At 47.9% G+C, this 23,036-nt stretch overlaps 1 protein-coding gene across 1 annotated transcript; it reads left to right on the forward strand.

Annotated features, from left to right (window-relative positions):
• Nucleotides 1-1,204: 1,204 nt before the first annotated feature.
• On the forward strand, nucleotides 1,205-10,733 carry LOC142047405 (uncharacterized). The gene is given in 3 exon segments (XM_075070264.1): nucleotides 1,205-1,331; nucleotides 9,779-10,204; nucleotides 10,207-10,733. Coding segments are annotated over 3 exon segments (972 nt in total). The 5' UTR covers nucleotides 1,205-1,297; the 3' UTR covers nucleotides 10,719-10,733.
• The last annotated feature ends 12,303 nt before the right edge of the window (nucleotides 10,734-23,036 follow it).

Raw genomic sequence — 23,036 nt, forward strand, 5'->3', positions numbered from 1 at the left:
CAGCTGCTGCTCCCCCAGCAGGGGCTCTGTGCTGAGAAGTGACCTTAATTTGAGCTGCTTCTCTGCCTGGCCTAGAGGATGACTTTCCCCAGCTCGTACTAGCCCCCTAGGGTAGCCCTTGGCCCTGTTAGTACTAAATTCTGAGCCAGAGACTCCGGGTAACTGGAAGAAACCAAGGGAAAATGCTGGGGTCTGGCATTAAAATGACTCTACACAAATAGCCCCTTTGGTCATTTCTCCTCCCATTAGCAATTGCAGGAGCAAATCCAGCCATTGAGGACCAAAGAACCCAGGAATGGGACTTTCCTATCAGATAGGCAGGAAGAGGGGACAGGGAAAAGGAGATAAAAAGAGAGATTGAAAGGGGCAATGGGAGAGAAGAGTTTTCAGAGAGATTTCCAGATCTTTAATCTGCCCAGACAGATGTGTTACTGCACCCTGAGTAGTCACTTTCCTGTGGACAAGATGAGGTTCAGACAGACGAAAACCCAGTTCCTGACTCCATATCCCTCCTGCTGGGGTGTGGCTGCCGTGGGGTCAGTGTCAGAGGGAATCGTGGAAAGTGACTCCTTTGGTTCTACTCTTTTCTAGCCTTATGTTCAGAGACTTAGTTATGGGATGGGTGGAGGGAGAAGGGAGGTTAAAAATGTCTCTGTGGACTTAGCCTGGCAGGAGGGGCAAACCTGCTGGGAGTTGATTAATAAGTGGCCTAGATTCTGGGAATAGACCCATGAGGTTCGATGGTGGAAATGCCCTAATTTTTGAACAGAAAATAATCCACCTACATGGGGCTAGGAGACTGACGAGATTCACAGTGCTGGAGCCTAACCAGCGGCTACTGTGAGATATGAAGGGGGAACCCACTAGTCAGGTTTAGGGGAGATTCCCCTCCCTTCATGTCCAGCTCCTCAGAACGAGGAGGGTGTTGGGCTTCCTATGAGGGAGCTCTCCCTGGACCCTGCTAGGGGCTCCATCTTCTGTATCAGTCTGTGGCTAGTAGGTGTATGATGGATCTGCTGGGAAAGACAAGGGGCTCTCTCTTCATTTCCTCACTCTGGTGTTTTCTGGATTTCTCTGAATGGGGTGGGGTGAGATTCTGTTGACTGCGATCCACCCAGAGTTTCTGTTTGGCTCCTCTCCCCCATGAGCAGTGGGGCTATGAGTGGTGCAGCAGGTACTGAGTGTTGGGCTCTTGCTGTTTCAGAGGCCGGTGACCTTCGAGGACGTGGCTGTGTATTTCACCAGGGAAGAGGGGGCTCTGCTGGATCTCACTCAGAGAGCCCTCTACAGAGACGTCATGCAGGAGAACTATGAGAATGTGACCTCGTTGGGTAAGGGTTACTGTCCCCTCAGTTCTTGGAAGGGGAAACGAAGAGAAGGTTCACACCGGCCACCTCTCTGTCCTATTTCAGCATCACATTATTATGCCAGTGACACACACACTGCCAGAGACCCTCCCCTGCTGCAGAACACTTGAGGAACAGAGCACAGGAGCAGTATCACACAGTGTCAAATATCTCCTGTTTGCATAAGTAAAACTGAGGGTTAGGTCCAGCATAACCAATAGAAGCTTCCCATCCCAGACCTTGTCTCAAACCCTGAGCCTTCTTTACCCAAACCAGAATGTGCTTGGAGGGTAAAAGCAGGCTGCTGGAGTCAGAGCTGCCTGTCCAGGGTTACTTATCACACAGACGCTCAGTGCATCCTTGACTGCCGGCTGGGGGTATCTAGACAGGGGAGCTCCAGCTGCAGAACATTGACTCTCACCCAGGATTACAGATGACACAACTCCTCACTGCTCCGGATTGCACCCCAGCATGTGAAAATGGCTTAGGTTGGTAGTGAAATTTCCTGAGACAGGGAGAGTCTTGCTCCCCTGTCACTGTGTGTAATAGCCATAATCTCTTGTCTCTGCAGGCTCTATTCCTTAAGTCACATGACCTGATTCTTGTTTTTCACATTCTGCTTTTCCAGACTAATTACAGTCTGTTGCTCCTGAATTACAGCTTCTAATTTCCCAGTGTTCTCCACAGTCAGGGATTTTCCTGCTCCCTCCCATTACACTGGACACACTAGGTTCCCTAGTACATAAGATCGGCCATACTGGGTCTGACCAAAGGTCCATCTAGTCAGCACCCTGTCTTCTGACAGTGGCCAATGCCAGGTGTCCCAGGGGGAATGAACAGAACAGGGAATCATCAAGTGATGAATCTCCTGTCACTCATTCCCAGCTTATGGCAAACAGAGGTTAGGGACACCATCCCTGCCCATCCTAGCTAATAGCCATTGTTGGACCTGTCCTCCATGAATTTATCATGTTTTTTTTTTTTTTTTGAACCCTGTTATAGTCTTGACCTTCACAACATCCTTTGTTAAAGTGTTACATAGGTTGACTGTGCGTTGTGTGAAGAAATAATTCATTTTGTTTGTGTTATACCTGCTGCCTATTAATTTCATTTGGTGATTCCTAGTCCTTGTGTTATGAGGAGGAGTAAATAACACTTCCTTATTTACTTTCTCCACACCAGTCATGATTTATAGACCTCTCTCACACCCCCCTTCATCTCTTTTCCAAGCTGAGAAGTCGCAGACTTTTCAATCTCTCCACATACAGAAGCTGTTCCATACCCCTCATCATTTTTTGCCCTTTTCTGAACCTTTTCCAATTCCATTATATCTTTTTTGGAGATGGAGTGACCCCATCAGCATGCAGTATTCAGGATGTGGGCGTACCATGGATTTATATAAAGGCAATATATTTTCTGTCTTATTACCTTTCTTAATGATTCCCAACATTCTGGTTTTTTTTGACTGCCTCTACACCTGGAGTGGATGTTTTCAGAGAACTATGCACAATTATTTCAAGATCCCTCTCTTCAGTGGAAGCAGCTAATTTGGACCCCTTCATTTTATATGTGTAGTTGGGATTATGTTTTCCAATGGGCTGCAATATGTGTTATCCTGACATCTAGCACTGCTGAGATCCTGTGTTCAGTAATATCCCTGCCCTTCCTGTTCCCTTTCTCCTCTGAACCCCACCAGCCCATGGTTACTGTTCCCAGCTTCCCCAGGACTCTCTCACTGTCTGTCTCTGGACCCCTCTGTCAGCAAGAAGCAGTGCCAGGGAGACTTGCCCTCTGTCTGGAGTCTTCGATTTCTGAGACATGGATTTACTTTCTCTGTGTTTTAGGAGACTCTTTGAAATTGAGTGTCTGTGACATTAACCACAGTGCAATCTTTACTGTTGAACAGCTGTGTCCCCTCAGTTCCCCAAGCTGGGGTGCCTTTTACACCTCTTTACTGTGAGAACAACCACTGCTGGGGAGTTAACACACAGTCTCCAGCATGTAACTCGCTCCCAGCTGCACAGTATTGAGTGCTGCTAGTCAGTGACTCACGAATTACAGCACCCCACAGGAGAACCCTAGAAAATTTTCCGGTCCCAGACTTCCCCCAGAAATATGCATCTTTCCGTGTCCAGCACACTACTGAACAATGCAGGCTCATATGAAGTCTGTTATTTTAGCGGTGGAAAATGACATGCACCAGCCTGGTTATCCCAAATGGAGTTTCCAACACACTTGAATCCAACCACACTGATTAGATAAACAATAAACCAAGATTGTTAACTACGGGGGAAAAGAAGATTTCAAGTGACTAAGGTAGTGAGGCATAAAAGTCAGAATTGTTTACAAAAGAAATACAAGATAAAAACTAGTGTCTAAGTTAACAAGCTAAAACGGATTGAAAGCAAATGTTTCTCACCCTGTGCTGAGACAGGCTGGCTTTCCTTTCAGCCAGGACTCCCCCAACCTGCCCCTGCTGCCCAAGTTCAGCTCTTCTGGAGTTATCATGAGCAGAGGGAAAGGGGAGAGAGAGTCTCAAGCATTTTCCTCACCTTTTTGTAGTTCAGTCCTTTACTAGAAACAGCTTCAGTCTCAGCTGAGTCAGGGTGCCAGGCTGTCTGTTGTAGATATGAGCTTCAAGTGGACCCTGTGATGGAATGTAAATGTCTTCTTCACACCTTCCCCCGCCGGAGAATGGCTATTTGACCGGCTATTTGCCTTGCTGTCTTTGAGGAACTGGGCTGTGGGTGTTCCCCAGAATTGTAACTTTTTCAGTAATATCATACTGTAAAATCTCATTTACATAGCGTTGCTACACATTTTAACAGGAGGATAATGTTCAGTATATTGTGTTTTCAAATGATACCTCACAAGCCATACTATGTACAAAATTGGTCATAATTTTTAGAAGAGTGAACACAGGGTACAGACTGACACTGTGTCTGTCTGTGTGTGTTCCCAGCAGATATGTGGGTATTTCAATCCCTCAGAAGCAAAGTGTTTGGCATCTTCAATGACCTGGGGAGCTGGCCTTGGGAATTGACCCTTTTACTGAGTGTGACACTGTATGGAATTGTGAGATACTTTGTATTGCTATTTTATTAATAAAATGATTGCAATGAGTCGTGCTAGATATGCCATGTAAGGTGTCGGGGAAAATGTTATGATTTTCCAAGTATGATCATTTTGTTTCTATATTTGTATCACCTTTGTATTGTGAGTTATAGATATGTATGGTATATCTGTATTTCCAGACTTGTGCTGCGTTTCTGGGTGACGCCCCCAGACATATTGGCATCAGCGCTGCCTAGCCTGTTTAATGGCCCATCCAGGGTCATCAGCTGTACAATGAACCCATGGAAAGAACTAAGGAGATACACCTATTGAGTCAGCAAAACATGCAGGGGTATGCCTGTGTCACGGCGTGTGGGGGAGTCAGGGCCCTGGACCCTCACTTCCTGTGACAGGATCACAGTCCCAAACAGAGGTTGTAGATTCAAGCAGGACCCCTCAGTCAGGTCCCTTGGGGGAGGGGGCAAAGAGCTTAGACTCCAGCCTTGGGGTTCCCTCTGCTTCCCCAGACTGCTGCAAACTAAGACCCCCCCTCCAGCAATCTCACCCAGCCTTCCCCTGGCTCCTCCTCCAGTCTTTGTCCAGTTTCCTGGGCAAAGGTGTCACCTGGCCCCAACTCCCGTCCTGGTTCAGGTTATATCCCTCAAGTGAAGTCATCCCCTGTTATCCCATCCCTAATGTAGCTAATCCCAGTAAAACTCCCCTCCAACATTCCCAGATCAATCTGCCACACAGTGTATTGTGTGATGTCTCTTCCCCCCCCCGCCCCCTCTTGAGACTGAACTGAGTGGGGTCACTCTGACCAGTGACCTGGGGAAGTTCAGTGCCACCTCTCTGGGACAACACATCCACTATCATGTTTTCACTCCCCTTCCTATTGACTCCGTCCATATCATAATCTTGCAGGAACAGGCTTCACCTCAGGAGCTCGACGTTGGCTCCTTTCATCTTGTGTAGCCAGGTCAGGAGAGAGTGGTCTATGTACACGGTGAAGTGTCACCCAAACAGATATGGCTCTTGTTTCTTAAGGGCCCACACCACATCCAGGCATTCCCTCTCGATGGCCACGTAGTTTTGCTCCTGGGGTAGCAACTTCTTGCTTAGGTACGCAGTGGGGTACATCTCCCCCTTTTCATCACCCTGCATTAACACTGCCCCCAGTTCCCTGTCTGAGGCATCAGTGAACACCATAAAGGGCTTGTCAAAGTCTGGGTTTGTCAGAACTGGGCCACCTACCAGAGCCTCCTTCAGCGCACAGAGAGCCGTCTGGCACTCCTTGGTCCAGACCACTTTGTCTGGCTTCCCCTTCTTGCATAGCTCAGTGATGGCGGCGGCTATGGCTGCTGGGGTCACGGTGCCCTTGTTATTTGCTGGGCTCCTCCCAGTCCTTTCCCTAGGAATAGGTAGGAGGGGTCCTGGGATGCCCTAGGCAGCCATCTGACCACTCCCAGATAGGACAGATACTGGTGCCTGCCTTTCATCTGCTGGGCTGCTTCCCTCAGCGACAGGAACAGGCTCCTCTGACCGATCATCCTCCCCAAGCTGGGCAATCAGCTGTTCTTTGGTGAGCCTCCCAATACTCAGCCACCTTTGCCTGCACAGCTTGACTAGGTCGCTCTTAAGGCGCTTCTTATACATCTTCCTGCTGGCCACTCACAGGCCTGTGCTCTCAGCTCCCCACGGTTTCCAGGAGGAAGCCCTAGTGTGCCAGACCTTTCCAGGTCACCACCTGTCTCCCAGGGTGAAGCTGCAGACGACTCTGCCCCAAGCCTGCTCACCACAGTGCCCGGGGGGCCCCATTACTGCAACAGTCCTCCGTGCTGGTCATACACTCCCAGGGGTTAAACGTAGCTCCTCCGCCCCCCAAAACTGCTTCTCTCTGAATCTTCAGCATACCGGTCCCCATCAATCCCCCTTTGTTTTACTGCTCACCAGTCACTTACTGCAGGAAGTGCCATCCACAGGGTGCAGTACATCCCACCACTGCCACGAGTTGTCACGGAGTATGGAGGAGTCAGAGCCCTGCACCCTCACTTCCTTTCATTCACTGTGACTCTCAGCCAGCCAGTAGACCAGAAGGTTTATTAGATGACAGGAACACAGTCCCAAACAGCTTGTAGGTACAGCCAGGACCTCTCAGTCAGGTCCTGGGTGGGGAGGGGCAGGGAGTTTAGACCCCAGCCTTGGGGTTCCCTCTGCTTCCCCAGACTGCTCCAAACTGACAACCCCCTCCAGCAGTCTCATCCAGCCTTCCCCTGGCTCCTCCTCCAGCCTTTGTCCAGTTTCCTGGGCAAACGTGTCACCTGGCCCCAACTCCCCTCCTGGCTTAGGTTACAGGCTCAGATATCATTCCTCAAGTGAAGTCATCCCCTGCTATCCCATCCCTAATGCAGCCAGTCCCAGTAAAACTCCCCTCCAACATTCCCAGGTCAATCTGTCCCACTCCTTACTGCTTCACAGCCTGTGTACTGAGAACTCCAAGGCTTTTCCATACCATGTGCTATGAAGCTTGTGTTTTTGACACAGGAAGTAGAAACTACAAGGCCAAAGGAATATAAAGGGCAGCTGCATCATCTCCATTTTGTCTTCAAACCCTCTGGAGCAACTTTTCTACAAACTGAAGCCTTGAACAGAGGACAGAATGACCCATCCAAACTGTGGCTGTGTTCCAGATGGACTTTCAAGCCAGCAACTCACCAATACTGCTAAGAACCTGATATATAGATTTTGGAATGTATCTGACTCCTTTCCCATTTAACAAATCCCTTCTTTTTTATTTCTTTTATAATAAACCTTTAGTTTAGATGCTAAAGGACTGGCAGGGAACATGGTATTTTGTGTAAGATCCAGACATATACTGACCTGGTGATGTGGCTGACCCTTTGGGGTCAGAAGAACAGTTTGTCTATGCATGCAGCGTTTTTAAATAACCTCTCATTGTACTGGAGCTAGGTGCTGATTGGGAGTCAGAGAACTGGGATGCGATAAACGGGGCTGTGTGATTTCTTTTTTCAGCTTCTCAGTAATGAGTTTGGGGAATCAGAAGCACAGTTTGTGACTGGTCGGTGAGTTTAACTTCAGTGATAACTACCAGTTTTGAGAGCATCTGCTCTGCCTTTTTCAGCCTGCCCTGACCTTGGCATTTTCAGTGAGGACTGACCCAGGCACATCAGCTCACACTAAGAACTGAAGTTAAATGAATAGATGTATTTTTTATGACAAAGTTATGAAATCAAGTGAACTCCTTTATTTTCTTTCATCTGAGCAGGGTTTCCAGTTACCAACCTGATGTGATCTCTGAGCTGGAACAACGGGAAGAGCCATTGGTCCCAGACCTCCAGGGTTCGGAGGAAAGAGAGATCCAGAGAGCTCCCTGCACAAGTGAGGAAACATTAAACCAACTCAGAATCTGTAAGTGCCTGAAGGAAACATCTGGGAACCCCTACAAAGCCCTTTGGAGCTCTGTCAGTTCATTATTGTCCCTAGCAGGGGTTATATCCTCAGGGTAAATTAGCTCATGGTTTCCTGTAGATCAGGCCTGCACAACATGCGGCCCACGTGGGCTCACTGTGCAGCCCGCAGGGGATGAGTAGGTGGGCTTACTGTGTGGCCCATAGGGGGTGAGTAGGTGTGTGGGCAGGGAGTTGCGGGGCGAGTGAGCCGGTGGCAGGAGAAGGAGGCTAAGGAGGCGAGCTGCGAGTTGGTGGCTGACCTGTTCTACTGATCTGATCTGGCTCCCATCCCCTCTCCAAGGGTTGCAGCTGTCTGGAGGTCCTGCCTTCTTTGCCTTCTTCATTTACACCTCATTTATTCAACAGAGCAATTGATTACCAAGTTGGGGGAAGATCTTATTCTACTTCTGGCAAAAAGACATTTTTCTTTTACCTTAATTATACTACCTTAAGGGCCCACTGTAACATATTACCAAGGTTCAATACCGCTGTTTCAGTGGGGCAGCGCTGGGGAAGGAAGGTTTGTTTCCATAGGGTGGCTGGTGCTGGGCTTGGAGGAGTATTTTGGGGGGCTGGGCAGTGCTGGGGGGTGTAGTGTTTTGGGGAGGCTTGGCGCTGGGGAGGGGCGGTGGGGCTGGTGGGTTTCGGCCCTCAGCTGTTTTCTTTGGAGTAATATGACCCTCGCTGCTTTACGAGTTGTGCTGGCCTGCTGTAGATCCTAGTAGACACCAGGCAGTAGCTTCTTCCCATCCCCCTGTGAATTTGGATGGGATGTGAAGGCCAAATTGATCCCCTCCTCTCTCCTATTTGTGTTATGCTTATAATAAGTACATAGGATCTTTTTCAGGGGAAAAGGCAATACACTGTGTTTATTGAAGATACAACAATTAACATATGCATTCAGTAACACCACACACACACACTGTCCTGCCAGTCGATGTTACAGTTACCAGTCCAGAGTCCAGATCAATCTTGAGGCCAGCTAGGTTGATCATACGTAGGAGGAGCTGGGTTCTGTTGGTTGCAACATGATTCTCTGGGGAAGTCTTGGAGAGTGATCCCAAAGTTTCATGGCAAGTCACCCTGTTTATATAGTGATTTTCCTTCATTGCGACCAATGAGTTTTGCACTGTCATGCTGTAATCAATTGTTGTTTGACGAGTGCTTGTTTTCTTAAATTGTCCTTCTCATCCTTTATCTTGTTCTTTCATCAAGTTCCTCAGGGAGTTATCCCAGGCTGGTTTTGATCAGAGTTGTCTTGTCCCCATTGATAGGTGCCTGTCTCATCTTTAGAGTTGTCATTCTACCTCCTTTCACATTTCAATAGGGGTGTGTTGCAGCCTCCTGGTGCCCTTGCATCTGTCTTTGGTTCCTCCCTCGTACATTTGGTTCAGCGATGGCCTACACACTTCTCTCTTAATACCTACATTTCTCATTCACACACAAAACAGAATTTAATTTATACACAACATTTTGAACAGGAACATCAAATTGCAATGCAAAAGAAAACACTCACGGCATTCTTTTACTTATTTTAAAATGCTAAACCTACAACAAATTGGTGACCCTCAACGGTCTGTTACTGCCTTGAAATCAGTCCAGACACAGATTCTGGCTGATGTATCTCTACCCCTTGGCCCATTAGGCCATTCCTTTCTTTTACTCAAAAAGGGTGGCTGGCAGGATATGATCAGATCATACACCAATACATTTAATACATGCTACATTCTTATTCTTTATCCTTCATTCCAAATTATATAAAATACCAACCTAAAATCCTACAACTACATTTGGGGGAAGAGTTTGGGGGAGTTCAGTTCCTGATTTTTATTTGACCTCCCTCCAGCACTTGTTTCAGTTTGGCCTTCCCCTTTCCATCCCTGTTTGAGGTTTCTGTCTCTATCACAGCAGGTGACGCAATGGTATGTGAGAAAGAGGAGCAGAATTCTCAGCAGGAAAATGTTGAGCAAGTGGATAAATACAGAGCATTATCGCCGAGATCAAAAAGTAATGTGTCCAGGAGTTATGAGCAGGGAAACTCCTGTGAGATTCAGCAGAAATCAGAAAGAGATCACGGAAACCATCCAGGGGAGAATGTGGGTAAATGTATTTCCTGTCAGAGAACTCAGAAGGACCTCATGGAAACCACAGCACAGCAGGAAATCCTCAAGAGAAAGAGAAAAAATACATTCAGTGAGTGTGGGAAAAACTTAAGTGACTACTCAGTCATTACAAAGCATCAGAGAATCTGCACAGGGGTGAGGCCCTATGAATGCAGTGAGTGTGGAAAATGCTTCACTAAGAGCTCAGCCCTTTCTGAACATCAGAGAATCCACACGGGGAGAGGCCTTATGAATGCAGTGAGTGTGGGAAAAACTTCATTAACAGATCAGGCCTTTTTAACCATCAGAAAATCCACACAGGGGAGAGTCCCTATGAATGCTGTGAGTGTGGGAAAACCTTCAAGTGCAGCTCAACCCTTTCTGAACATCAGGGAATCCACACTGGGGAGAGGCCCTATGAATGCAGTGAGTGTGGGAAAAACTTCACTCAGAGAGCAGACCTTTTTCTCCATCAGATAAGTCACAGAGGGGAGAGGCCCTATGAATGCAGTGAGTGTGGGAAAACTTTCAGTCGCAGCTCACACCTTATCAGGCATCAGAGAATCCATACAGGGGAGAGGCCCTATGAATGCAGTGAGTGTGGGGAAAGCTTCACTAGCAGCTCAGCCCTTTCTGAACATCAGAGAATCCACACAGGGGAGAGGCCCTATGAATGCAGTGAGTGTGGGAAAAACTTCNTCCTGGGGTCATCCCATCTTTACTTCCCTTTCATCCAGGTCCCTTAAAGAACAGTCTCCAGTGACCTTCTGAGCTCAAATCCTTTGGTTCACTCTTCACCAGTTCTCCTCAGGATGGCAAGAGAGTTTGTCAAAAATAGAACTCAGGAGTTCAAAACAAACATACTGCTCATTTTCCCTTCTTTAATTCCAGTCACAGGTTTTACCTGGCTAGGGCTCTGCAAGTGCCAGCCTTGCCCCTCAGAGCTGCTTCTTCCACTAGCCTCCTATCCTGAGCTTCCCCAACTCACTGCCAGACTGTTTGCTTCTGACAGTCTCTCTGCCCCTCTCCCTGATAGCTTTCTGCTGCCTTTTATATTATTTTATATTGGAATCACTTGATTCCTCTCAGGTGGCATTTTGTAATCTGGGCTGGCTTAGCCCCAGGTGTTTCAGCCCCTTTGCAACGCCCCCTATAACACCAAGTATTGGTAGTTAGAGAATCAGCAAATTGTTTCTGGGCATCGTGGGCCAGATTTTGAAAGGTATTTAGGTGCCTAAAGATGCAGATAGGAGCCCTGTGGGATTTACAAAAGTGCATAAGCAGGGTAAGTGCCTCGCTCCCATGAAATCAAGCAAACTCTGCCACTCATTGTTTTACATATGGGAAGGCTGGGGTTTAGTGGTACTTTTCCACTTAGCAGAGATGATCTGAGATGTAAATAAATAATAATTGGACAATGCAATCAAAATTCACACTGATAAAGTCAGAGGTGGGACTAGAATACACAAGTTCTACCTCTTTTCTCTAACCTGGTGCTTTTTCTGCCAGATCTTTCACAGAGCATCAACACCTCAATTGGCTTTTTCAAAAAAAGTTTTTGTTCAGAAATGGCTCTTACAATTTCTCCAATGTCCAGATAGTGAACAATATTGAGTATTTAGTCACTATCAAAGGGAGGAATAACTCGGTGGTTTGAGCACTGGCCTGCTAAACCCAGGGTTGTGAGTTCAATCCTTGAGGGGGCCATTTAGGGAACTGGGGTAAAAATCTGTCTGGGGATCAGCCCTGCTTTGAGCAGGGGGTTGGACTAGATGACCTTCTGAGGTCCCTTCCAACCCTAATCTTCTATGATATTCTATTGGAAAAATGTCAACAAGGAATGTGACAGACCCAAACCGGTGGGGTACAGGAGTCTGGAAGTAGCCCAAGGAGTTATAGCTGTACAGGAGGCACTATAGACAGCTGCAATCCACAGGGCCCTGGGCTGGAACTCAGAGTAGAGGGCAGTCCTGGGTTTCCCTCAAACCTCCCAACTCCTGATCAGACACAGGAGTAGTTGACCCAGACTGTGGGGAAGATCACTGAGGTGAGCAAATCTGCCAATAAGTGCAGGAACCCACCAAGGTAGAGGAGGAAATTTGTCACAGGAAGTATGTATTACTAATTGTGGTTTTTTTGCTCTATAAGATGTTGAAAAATCTGTAATTGGGGGGACTGCCAGTTTGCTGGGATCTCCCCCTTTCATGCTCAAAAATAAAGGGGCCTCGGGCAATTCTGGTCCAAACACAATGCATGGTCATTTTTCCATGACAATCTTGGTGCTGTGGCTCAGCTCCACAGACTGTCCACCGGACCAGAAAACCACAGACCGTTCCCCACCGAACCCAGCCAGCATATGACAGGTGAGAGACTTTTTAAATCTCTATTTGGGTTTTCGGTGGAGGACTGCCCATAGGCTCTGGGTCAGGTTGAGTAGCAAGCTGGATTTGGACCTTTGCTGCCAAACACACCTGACATCCTCTTATCCATGGCCGTGGACCCTTGGAAGCCGTGGCCAAGAATCGAGGCTGGGAGTGGGGCTGTTGCTTGCTGGGCAGAGGGGTGCAGACGGGTAAGGGGGTCAAGGCCGAGCTGGGAGCCAGAGGCCCAAGCTGAGGGTGGGGATGGGGAAGAGCTGGGACAGAGTGGGACTGAGTGGTGCTACTTCCATGGGGGCTGGCTCAGGCCCTGAGGTGCCTCCATGAATGTTCCTCTGTGTCCCCCTAGGAGTCATGCCCCATATTTTAGGGACCACTGAACCCTACTCGCTAATCGGGCTAGTGATGCCAAAGCCCAGGGAAAGGGAGAACAAGTGCAGGGCCCCCAGCACTGGAACAATGTGAAGGGGCTGCAGGAGAGGGGCAATGGCTGGTGGCACAGGGAGTTAAGGGCAAAGGGGCACAGGAGGGGCAGGAGTTAGGGGAGAAGGAGGTGCAAGGTTTGGGAGTGCAGGAGCTAGCGGTAAAGGGGGAGTGGGAATCGTCCAGGGGCAATGGGGAAGTGCCAAAGTACAAGCTTTGCCCAGGGCACCATTTTCCCTAATGCTGATCTGAGCAAACAATTGGAAATGACCCTTCAGTGAGAACAGAACCATAGTGTAGAAAAGCCCCTGTGTGAAGTGGTTGTGGCTGAATGCTTAGGGAGATGGGTTAGAAAGCAATGGACGTCTTTCTGTGAAGGTTTGATTCTCGCCTGCTGGGCAAGGCTGGTGTGTGGTGTCTCCATAGCTGTACTTTCAGTGTCTGATCACCCGCAGGGAGCCAAGTCTAGACATTCGGAGGCTCTATGCCAGGGTTTCTCAAACTTCCTTTCACTGCAACCCCCTTCTGCCAAAAAAAACTTACTACATGGCCATGGAAAGAGGGACCAAGCCTCTCCACACTGGGCAGAGGCAGGGAAGACAAAGCCTGAGCCCTGCTCCAGTTGGAGGAGGGTAAAACCAGAGCTTGAGGGATTCAGCCCCGGGGGTGGGACTCAGACTTCTGACTTCAGCCCCAGGCCCCAACAAGTCTAATGCCAGCCCTGGTGACCCCATTAAAACAGGGTCACGACCAACTTTGGGGTTCCTGACCCACAGCTTGAGAACCACTGCTCTATGCTGATGGGAGAGAGTTTTCCTATGGCTGTAGTTAATCCACTTCCTCAAGAGGTGGCAGCTATGTCAATGGGAGAAGCTATATCGGTGGGTGTGCAAGCTGTGGTGTTTACCACATTGAAGAAGTTTAATCAAACCCCATTTTTAAAACCACCTGTGGTCTGGGAGTGGCAAAGGACCATGAAGAAACAGGATCTGTCCTTCAAAGTCCTGGAAATCATGATTCCATGATACTGTTGTCATTGGGGTATAGCTCAGTGGTAGAGTGCTTGATTGCTGATCAAGTTGTCCTTAGTTCAAACCTCACTGTTCTCTTATAACCTTCTTTCTCTTAAAAAAAAGGAAAACATTTTCATTTCCATTCTCCAGTATGTTCAGGAGCTCCACTATACAGGGGTGCTTGATATGAATGTAAACACTCAACATTTTGCTGTCCAAATGAATAAAAACCTAGCAAACCTGTCCATCGGCTGAAATCAGTTTCAGTCCTCTAAGTGTCTAGTTTATGTTTTCATCAATTAAACAAAGGTATCATATGAATGTACATTTGCAGATCCCTCTTCGCCAGGAGCTATGCTGTGCAGAAGAAAGAAGAACCACATCCAGCTGCAGTTCAGGAGTCTGATGACCAAAGAGCCAACAAATGTTTGAGGGCTGGAGAAAAATGCCTTCTAGTGAGCTATTGAACGAGCTCAACCTGTTTAGCTTATCAAAAAGAAGATTGAAAGGTGACTTCATTGAAGTGTTGAAGTGCCTTAATGGAGAGAAAAGATTGGGCTATTAAAAGGGCTCTTTAATCTAGCAGAGAAAGGCCTACAAGACCCAATGGCTGGAAGGTGAAAAGAGACAAATTCCTATTACAAATAAGACACAAATATTCAACAGCGAGGGTGATTCACCACAGGAACAAGCTACCAAGGAAAGTGATGGATTTGCCATCTCCTGATGCCATTTAATGAAGACTAGATGCCTTTCTGGAATGTGTTTGCCCCAAAGTAGCTATTGTGTCATACAGGAGGCCTGTGATATGCAGGGGTCAGATTAGATGCTCTAATGGTCTCTTCTGGCCATAAAGTCAACTAATTTCTGAAAAACTGAGTGTAGCATTGGGAGCAGCGTCTGATGTTTTCACTGTCTAGCCGGCTTGCTTCCTAGAACGAACGCTCCTTGAGTGGGGTGATCACAGGGAGTAGCTCAAACCTCCAAAGTGCCTGGGCAGGGGCAGGACATTAGCACAGCAAGGAAGGGTGTGGCAATGACATCACAAAGGCCTTTTGCAGGACCTCAGACTATTGGTCAAAGGTGGGTGGGGAGGTGGTGACCTCACAGAGAGATGCTGACATCAGGCAGGCAGGACAGGGGCGAGTGGCCAGGGAAACTCAGAGACCCCTGTGGCTTTGCTTCAGCAAGTCTCCTTCTCCAGGTCTCTCTCTTGAGGACTGAGAGAGTATTCGGGTTCACGTACGTGAGCGCCAGGTGGAACCTCTTTCAAGTTTTCTTCCTTCCCTTTTCCTGATTTTACTAGAAAAGAGCCGTCCCTGTTTAGAAGGTAAGAGCCTCCTGAGGTTTGAAACCTGTTCAGTCTGATCCATCTGGTGACAGTTGAATTCTAGGCATGGAAAATACGAGCTTAAGGAGGCAGAATTTTATTCTGCACCTGGGATTTTGTCCCCTAGAATCACTGGGGACATTAGGGTTTGTCCTTTTTGTTTCACCTTTTCCTCTATCCATCCCTCCCTCCTTTCTCTTCTTGTCTCTTGCTTCTTTTGTCCTTCTCCTGTTCCCCTCCCAACATCAGGATCGGGTGTGTGTGTGTGTGTGCGTGTGTGTGTGTGTGTTGCGGGGGAGTGCTATGCAGCTCCCACTGTGGGAGTCCACCCAAAAATGTGGGGCTGAAATGTGCTCGGCAGTGATCCTCACCTGATGATCTGGCCATCCTTTGGCTCTCTGGTGAGAACCCTTATGCTCCCGTCCTCAGTCTCTACCCTGATTGGCTGAGCAGGGGTTATTGACAGGAGGAGACTCAATCCTTGTTGTTCTCTTTTAAGACCAAGGAAATAAGTCATAACCAGCTATATGTTTGATGAATTTTGCTGCTTTGCTGCATGAATGTCTCTGAGCAGTTCATGATTCTCTCTAACATTGCAGTTCTCCTCAAATACTTGCTGAATAATTACTGTGCAGTGTTGTTGGTCTGGAGCTCATCTGAGAAACTTTACTCAAGTCATTCAATGTTTGAAATTCAAGATCTGATGGTTAGTTTGAAAATCAGGGCTCTTGGTCCTATTCCAACTCTGCCACTTACTGGCTGTGTGACCTAAGACAAGTCAATTCTCCTTTCTCAGCCTGAGCTTCTCCCTCTTTCAAGTAGGGATAATAATGATCCGCTCCTACCTACCTCACAGTGGGTGGAGGATGGGGATCCATTGGAGAGTGTCACTGGGAGTAGTGCATAATATGAGGTGTCCTATCACGTTTACTCAGAGCAGATTATGACATAATAGAATAGCTGAAATAGTCTATTTATTTGTATTATTTTTATTTTGAAATTATTAAGAGCAGCAACTACTTAGCTCAGACTGAAGCATCTTATCTAATGTTTGTGATCTAAGTGTCTCCTCTTTGTGTGCGATGAGACAATTTAACACTCTCTGACAAACAGGAGATGCTTTTGTTTTGCAACAAAATATTTTTGCAAAGAGAACTTTCATCCCACTTGTTTGATTTTGAGAAACAAACTGGTTTAGTCTGAAGGGGATTTTCTGACAGAAACAGTTTCAGTGACATTTCCCCACCATCTCAATTCCTGGGCTCTATCCCCTGTGTCTCGGAGGTTTTGCTGTTTGTTAGAACAGGCGTCAGGACTGGTGGCTTCTCTTTCTGGCTCTGCCACCGCCTTGCTGTGTAGGCCCTTGGGTAGGTCACTTCCCTTCTCTGTACCTCAGGCTCCTCCCATCTGTCCAATGGGAACAGGGACAATTCTTGAACTCTGGGCAGTCGTAAGCCTGAGTGAGATAAGGGCGTTAAAGCCCTCTCTGAAGGAGAAGGGGAGTTTCACGGTGTTTAGCACCAAGGAATTCTAAAGTTTGCTAAACTGTCTAGTCTGCGGAAACAAGAAATGGTCGGGGCCAAACTTTTTAACCACTGCCTTTTCTAAAGCCCATTCAGAGATGTGAGTTCCTGTCTCTTAGGTACCTGGAGTTCTTTGCCAGGAGGAGAGAAGAGGTTCCTGCCTCTGTTTTTGTGGCCGTAACAAACCAGATGTTGTGCCCCAGTTCTCATCTGATATCCCTGAAAAAGAACATCTTCCCATCCATGAACAAGGCAGGACGTATCTTTCAAAGGGGAGCAAAGAGAACCCTGGGACCTACAGTCTAGCTAACGTCACTTCCGCACCTGGGGAGATACTGGAATACATTCTTCAACAATCAGTTTGTCAGCAGCACCTACAGGCTACTTTGGTTCCTAGGACTAGTGAGCATGGATTTGTCAAGAACAAATCATTCCAAACCAATCCTCTTTCCTTCTTTGGCAGGGTTCTGGGCCTAGTGGGGTGGGTAAACAGTAGATGGGATCTATCTCGGTGTTAGTAAGGCTTTTGACACAGTCCCGTAGGACATTCTCACAAGCAAACAAGGGAAATGTGGTCTAGATGCTATCAGTGTAATGAGTGCAGAGCTGGTTGAAAGCCCAGACTCCAAGAGCTCTTCTCCATGTTTGGCTGTCCAACAGAGAGGGTGCGCCTAGTGGGTCTGGCAGGGTTCAGTCCAGGGTCTGGTACTGTTCAATATTTTCATGAATGGTTTGAAAAATGGAGTGGAGAGCATGCTTCTAAAATTTGCAACTGGCACCAAGCACTTTGGAGTACAGGATTGGAATTCAAAACACCCTTAACAAATTAGAAAATTGGTCTTCTTGAGCTAAACTCCATGGCTGCGCCCCTCTCTATAGACTGGGCTGAAGTGAAACCCCAGAGCCAAACACTCCTGGGCAGTGCGCTCCAACCTTGAATGGTCAGATGCTGCTTAGCACTGTCAGATCAGCTTTGGCTGGGGGAGTCTCCCAACACTTTTCAATAGCGGGAAAGTATTAAATCCCCATTTGACTGCTGGGGACAGAGCCCTAGAAGGGGGAGCAACTTGCCCAAAGTCCCACAGGAAAAGGAAAACAACTAGCAGTGGAACCAATAGGAAACTCAGCAATGGAACTCAGGAGTCCTGACTCCCAATCCCCTGGCCCAGTCACTCCAGCGGAGCACACTTCCTTTCAAAGGCAGGGGGAGCGGCCATGAAGGCCTGCTTGTAATTGCCAGCTGTGGGAGTGAGTGTGCAGCAGTGGTTAGCGAAGGGGCCTGGAAAGAAGGACTGCTGGGTCCCATCCATCCTTCTGACACTTCGGTTCACTCTGAGCCAGTAGCTTCCCCTCCCCAGGCCAGTTTCTCATCAGTAGGGTTGGAGTCGCAGTCCTGACAGCCCAGGGGAGTTGGGAGGCTTCAGGAAAGTGTGTAAAGTGCTGGGATGTCAAGATCCTGGAGGCACTGTCACCTCTGCACTAGGGTGGTGTTCAAGGCCAGCTTTAGGAAATGCAGAGCCCAAATCAAACATTTTTGGCGGGGCCCCAGCAGGGATGACTAAAAAAAATGTTTAAAAAAGCCTTTTATTTCCTAGCAACCGATTTCCTATAAAAAGTTCTGATTTAAGGGATGTGTCACAGTATGTATTTTTTGTACCAATAGGGTTAACATACATCTGTATTTTCCCAGGAGAAATTTTTAAATTTAAAAAATTCCTCCTGGATGATGATTTAAGCAGAGCTGCCCAGAGGATTCAGGGGGCCTGGGGCAAAGCAATTACCGGGGAGCCCTTCCATAAAAAAAAAGCTGCAATATTAGAGAATACTATATTCTGGTGGGGGCCCCTGTGGGGCCCAGGGCTGGGGCAAATTGCCCCACTTGCCCCCCTCTGGGCAGCCCTGGATTTAAGAACCAAAAAGCCTGACATGTCCAGGGAAATACAGATTATGTTAACCCTACCTAAAGTTCTTTTTTAAAAGAATGGCCCTTAACTAGAAATGAGCTCTGTTTCACACATGTGGATCCCCGCCACTCCCTGGAGGTGTGCTAGGGTGACCAGACGTCCCGATTTTATAGGGACAGTCCCAATTTTTGTGTCTTTTTCTTATATAAGATCCTATTACCCACCCACCCCCATCCCGATTTTTCATACTTGCTGTCTGGTCACCCTAGGGTGTGCACATGTGCGGGTCGCAGCTGCTCCCTGCCCCCCTCATTGAAGCAGGTCTGCAAGATTACTGCCCTGGGAACTGCAGGGCACCAGTGGACATGGGGCTGGCTGCAGGCAGGGCAAAGGGTGCAGGGCTGGCTGGAGACAGAGGTGTGTGGGGTGGGCTGGCTGGCTTCAGGTACAGCTGCAGGGGAGTGCGGCAGTCGTTGGCAGGGCTGGAGACAGAGGAGTGCGGGACTGGCTGGCTTCAGGCAGGGGGTTGCAGCAAGGTTGGCTGGAAACAGGGCAGGGGGTGTGGGGCTGGTGCGGGCAGAGGATGCGTCGGCTGGCTGTGGGCAGGTCAGGGTGCGTGGGGCTGGCTAGAGGCAGGGGCTGGTGCAGGCAGGACAGGGGGTGCGGGGTTGGAGGCAGGGCAGGGGGTGTAGCAGGGGCTGACTGAACGCAGGGGGTGCAGGGCTGGCTGGAGACAAGCTGGCTGCAGGCAGGGTAGGAGGTGCGGGGCTGGTGCGGGCAAGGTGTGCAGCAGGGGCTGGCTGTAGGCAGGGGGGAGGAGAGTGAACTTATCGTACAGAGGGGCTGTACCCCCTGTACCTCACCTCCCTCAGCCACCGGCAGGTAGCAGCAGCAGCCAGGGCTCTGGGGCTATTTAAAGAGGCCCAGGGCTGGGGCGGTAGAAGCCAATGGGAGCCCTGGACTTTTTAAATAGCCCCCAGAGCCCCCAGCCCTACCCCAGGGCTTCAGCAGTGGGGCTCTGGTGGCAGTTTAAAGGGCCTGGGGCTCCAGCCCCTTCTGGGAGCCCCAGGCCCTTTAAATTGCCCCCTGGGAAAGCCAGGCCACCCCAGTACAGCGAACCGGCTCTTGCTGGTACTCTGTACCGGGGCTTGGGCACAGGGCCCTCTTAGGGGCAGGGCCCGATTCAGGGGAATCGGGTGAATCAGCCTAAAGCTGGCCCTGTGTGAGGGTGGGTTAGGGCAGGACTTGGTCCCATTCTGGGCACCACCAAAAATTATCCACATCCACCGCCCCTGTCCAGCCCAACCTTCTGCTGATGCACCTCAGCCCACACCCGTGCAGGGTTTGAAGCTTCCATTGCTTAAATTCCAGGACACTGAGGGATTTCAACTCCCCTTTGCCCAGAGGGACTTCACCTCTTCACTCCACTCCCAGCCAGGTTCTTGTCCATGGGATCACTGTAGGGGGCTGGGTCCTTTGGTGTCTTTTCTCTCTCTAGGACAGGCCAGGGTGCAATAACTGGGGCATCTGAGCACCTAGGACCTTCTGTGGGGCTGTCATTCCCCTTCCCCTTCTATGGTCTCAGCTGTCATTGACTCCAGCCTTTTTTCTATCCAACGTCAGCACCATCAGAGACAAGCTGCACTCACCTCAAAGAGACAGAGAGTCCTGTGGCACCTTACAGAGGAACAGACATATTGGAGCATGAGCTTTTGTGGGTGAATACCCACTTTGTCAGATGAATGGAGTGCAAATTTCCAGGGCCAGGTATAACTATGCAGGTAACAATCAGTCTAGAGATAAGGAAGTTAGTTCAATCAGGGAGGATGAGGCCCTGTTCTAGCAGTTGAGATGTGAACACCAAGGGAGGAGAAACTGCTTTTGTAGTTGGCTAGCCAGTCACAGAATTCCCACTACATTGTTTGAAGACAAACAAGATGTTGAGTGTTAAAAAATATGATGGGAAAATGTTATTTAGAAAGGGGAAAGTGATGTATGTTAAAAGGAGGGTTTAGAGAGTTCCAATTATTATGTTCTGATTCCTTACACCCCAACCCTGCCTAGCCAGGAAAGCAGCGGAAATGTGATCGTCAGTCAATAGATTTCTCTGACTGTTTGTAGTTAGTTCAACATAAATAAAAATGAGGGGGAACTGCTGGCTGGGAGCTAAATATGCAGGACAAAGGGTTGAGATTCTTCTATGCTCAGATTTGTTATAGAGCTGGCAGTGTCCCAAATGATAGTCTGTTCCTTCCCTCAAAATGCTGGGTAAGCGTCTCCTTTTGAATTTAAAGCTCCATGAAAGGAAAAAAAATAATGAGGAAGAAAGTATAGAAGCTATGGATGTAGTTGAGAAAAAACTTGGAGTGATAAAGGACCAAAGGAGGGAAAGCAACAGTGTTTCTGCCTGGTTTCGAATGAGGGACCTTTTGCAAGTTAGGCAAATGTGATGACCACTACGCTGCAGAAACCAACTACTATCAATTCTGGGGCCCTTTTCTAAGGCTTTCTCAGTAGCCGCTACACCGGCTGATTTCCCTTTGAAGAACAGGGAAACAAAGGGCATCAAGAACATATGTTTTTTGGATGAGCCAAGAAAAGGGAGTAGCATTGTTCCCCTCGGGTAGCCCCTGTTCAATTCCAAGTCAGAAAACAAAACTCTTCTGCAAGAATATCCAAAAATACTGTGTTTCACTTTACTTCATAAGTACAGTTGTGTGGCAATTAAATGATGACCCTAAAGTTTCATAAAGGCAAAGAACGCTAAACAAAATAGTGTGGGAAATACTGATGTATCTGAGAAAATGGCTTGGAATGAAGAAAGACAAAAACTGATCGGTCAAGAGAACAGGCACTGTTTTCCCCTGGTTTGGAGCTTCTCTCACAACTATTGGAATAGAAAAGCTTAGCGAATGATGTTCTATTGTTCCAGAGGAGATTGAAGTGAGGCCATTTTCTCCAGATAGAAGAAAATTTTCATGTCAGGAGTGGGATTTGAAACCATGTCTCTATGCAGAGACAAGGAAACCCAAGGGATTGGAAAAAAAAGTCTTAAAACTAGCCCATTAGACCAGTCCACCATCCTGATACTACAAAGAATATGACTTATGAACCCTAGTTTTCATTAATAGTTGATGAACTCTTTAGGGACGTCAAAATGGCACGTCTCTTTCAACTCCTAGAGACCTTCTACAGCACAGCTGATTTTTAGACACACTCACCTGGACCTAAAGTTACACGTTTCCTGGAGCTCCATGAGTTCTGCGGTGTTGTGATCTCTCTGCTCACGTCTTAAGTGAACAAAAGATGGGTGCTGGCATTCTGAGAAAGTAATGGTGACCCTCAAAATCTTGCCCTGGGAGCCAGCCAGTTAAGCAACCAGCTGTCACAACTTCTACTATGATAGCGGCAAAGAATCCTGTGGCATCTTATAGACTAACAGTCTGTTAGTCTATAAGGTGCCACAGGATTCTTTGCTGCTTTTACAGATCCAGACTAACATGGCTACCCCTCTGATACTTTCTACCATGATAGCATCCTGTCTGGCAACAACTCACTGATCAATAGCTGGGGTGTGAAATCCTCATTTCTGTTGTTCTATCACTGTAGTCCCCACTTTCCTATTGCTTGTCTGTATAATCTCTGTCTGATTCTGTGATTGTTTCAGTCTGCTGTATAATTAATTTGTTAGGTGCAAACCAATTAAGGTGGTGGGGTATAATTGGTTAGATAATCATGTTACAGTATGTTAGGATTGGTTAGTTACATTTCAGTAAAATGATTGGTTAAGGCATTGCTAAGCAGAACTCCAGTTTTACTATATAGTCTGCAGTCAATCAGGAAGTAACGGGGGGGGGTGGTGAATGGGAATGGGGGTAGGGGAATTGGAATTATGTTTTGCTAAGGGGGGAATAGGAACAGGGAAGGGGAACAGGGACACAGACAAGCCTTCTGTGGTGTCAGAGCTGGGAAGGGGGATACTGAGGAAGGAAACTGGAATCATTGCTTGCTGGAAGTTTACCCCAATAAACATTGAATTGTTTGCACCTTTGAACTTTGTGTGTATTGCTGCTCTCTGGTCACGTGAGAAGGACCAGGGAATGGGAGGGTGATGGGATAAACCCTCTAACAAGTATTGTCTTTCAGGGTGTGAAAAACCCCAGAACCAGTATAATTAAGCTGACCTAAGCCGTGGTTAGATAGTGCTAAATGAAAGGAAAGATTGTTCTGTCAATGCAGCTATTACAGGGATGGAAAACCCCTCCAGTCATTGTAGCAACTGTCTACTTTGCCATCTAGAGCAGTGTCACAGGCAGTATGTTTAAGTGTAGCCAGCCTCAGAGTGAGACCCGATCTGGCTCCATGAATGCTCAGACTAAAGCCATGGGCTACACTGGCGCTTTACAGGCTGCAAATTTTGTGCTCAGGGGTGTGAAAAAAAAGACAACAGCAATGACAATATGCTAATGCTTCCATAGTTAGCAGGATTCAAA

Source organism: Chelonoidis abingdonii, chromosome 1 (assembly GCF_003597395.2).
Source record: "Chelonoidis abingdonii isolate Lonesome George chromosome 1, CheloAbing_2.0, whole genome shotgun sequence".
NCBI lineage: Eukaryota > Metazoa > Chordata > Testudines > Testudinidae > Chelonoidis > Chelonoidis abingdonii.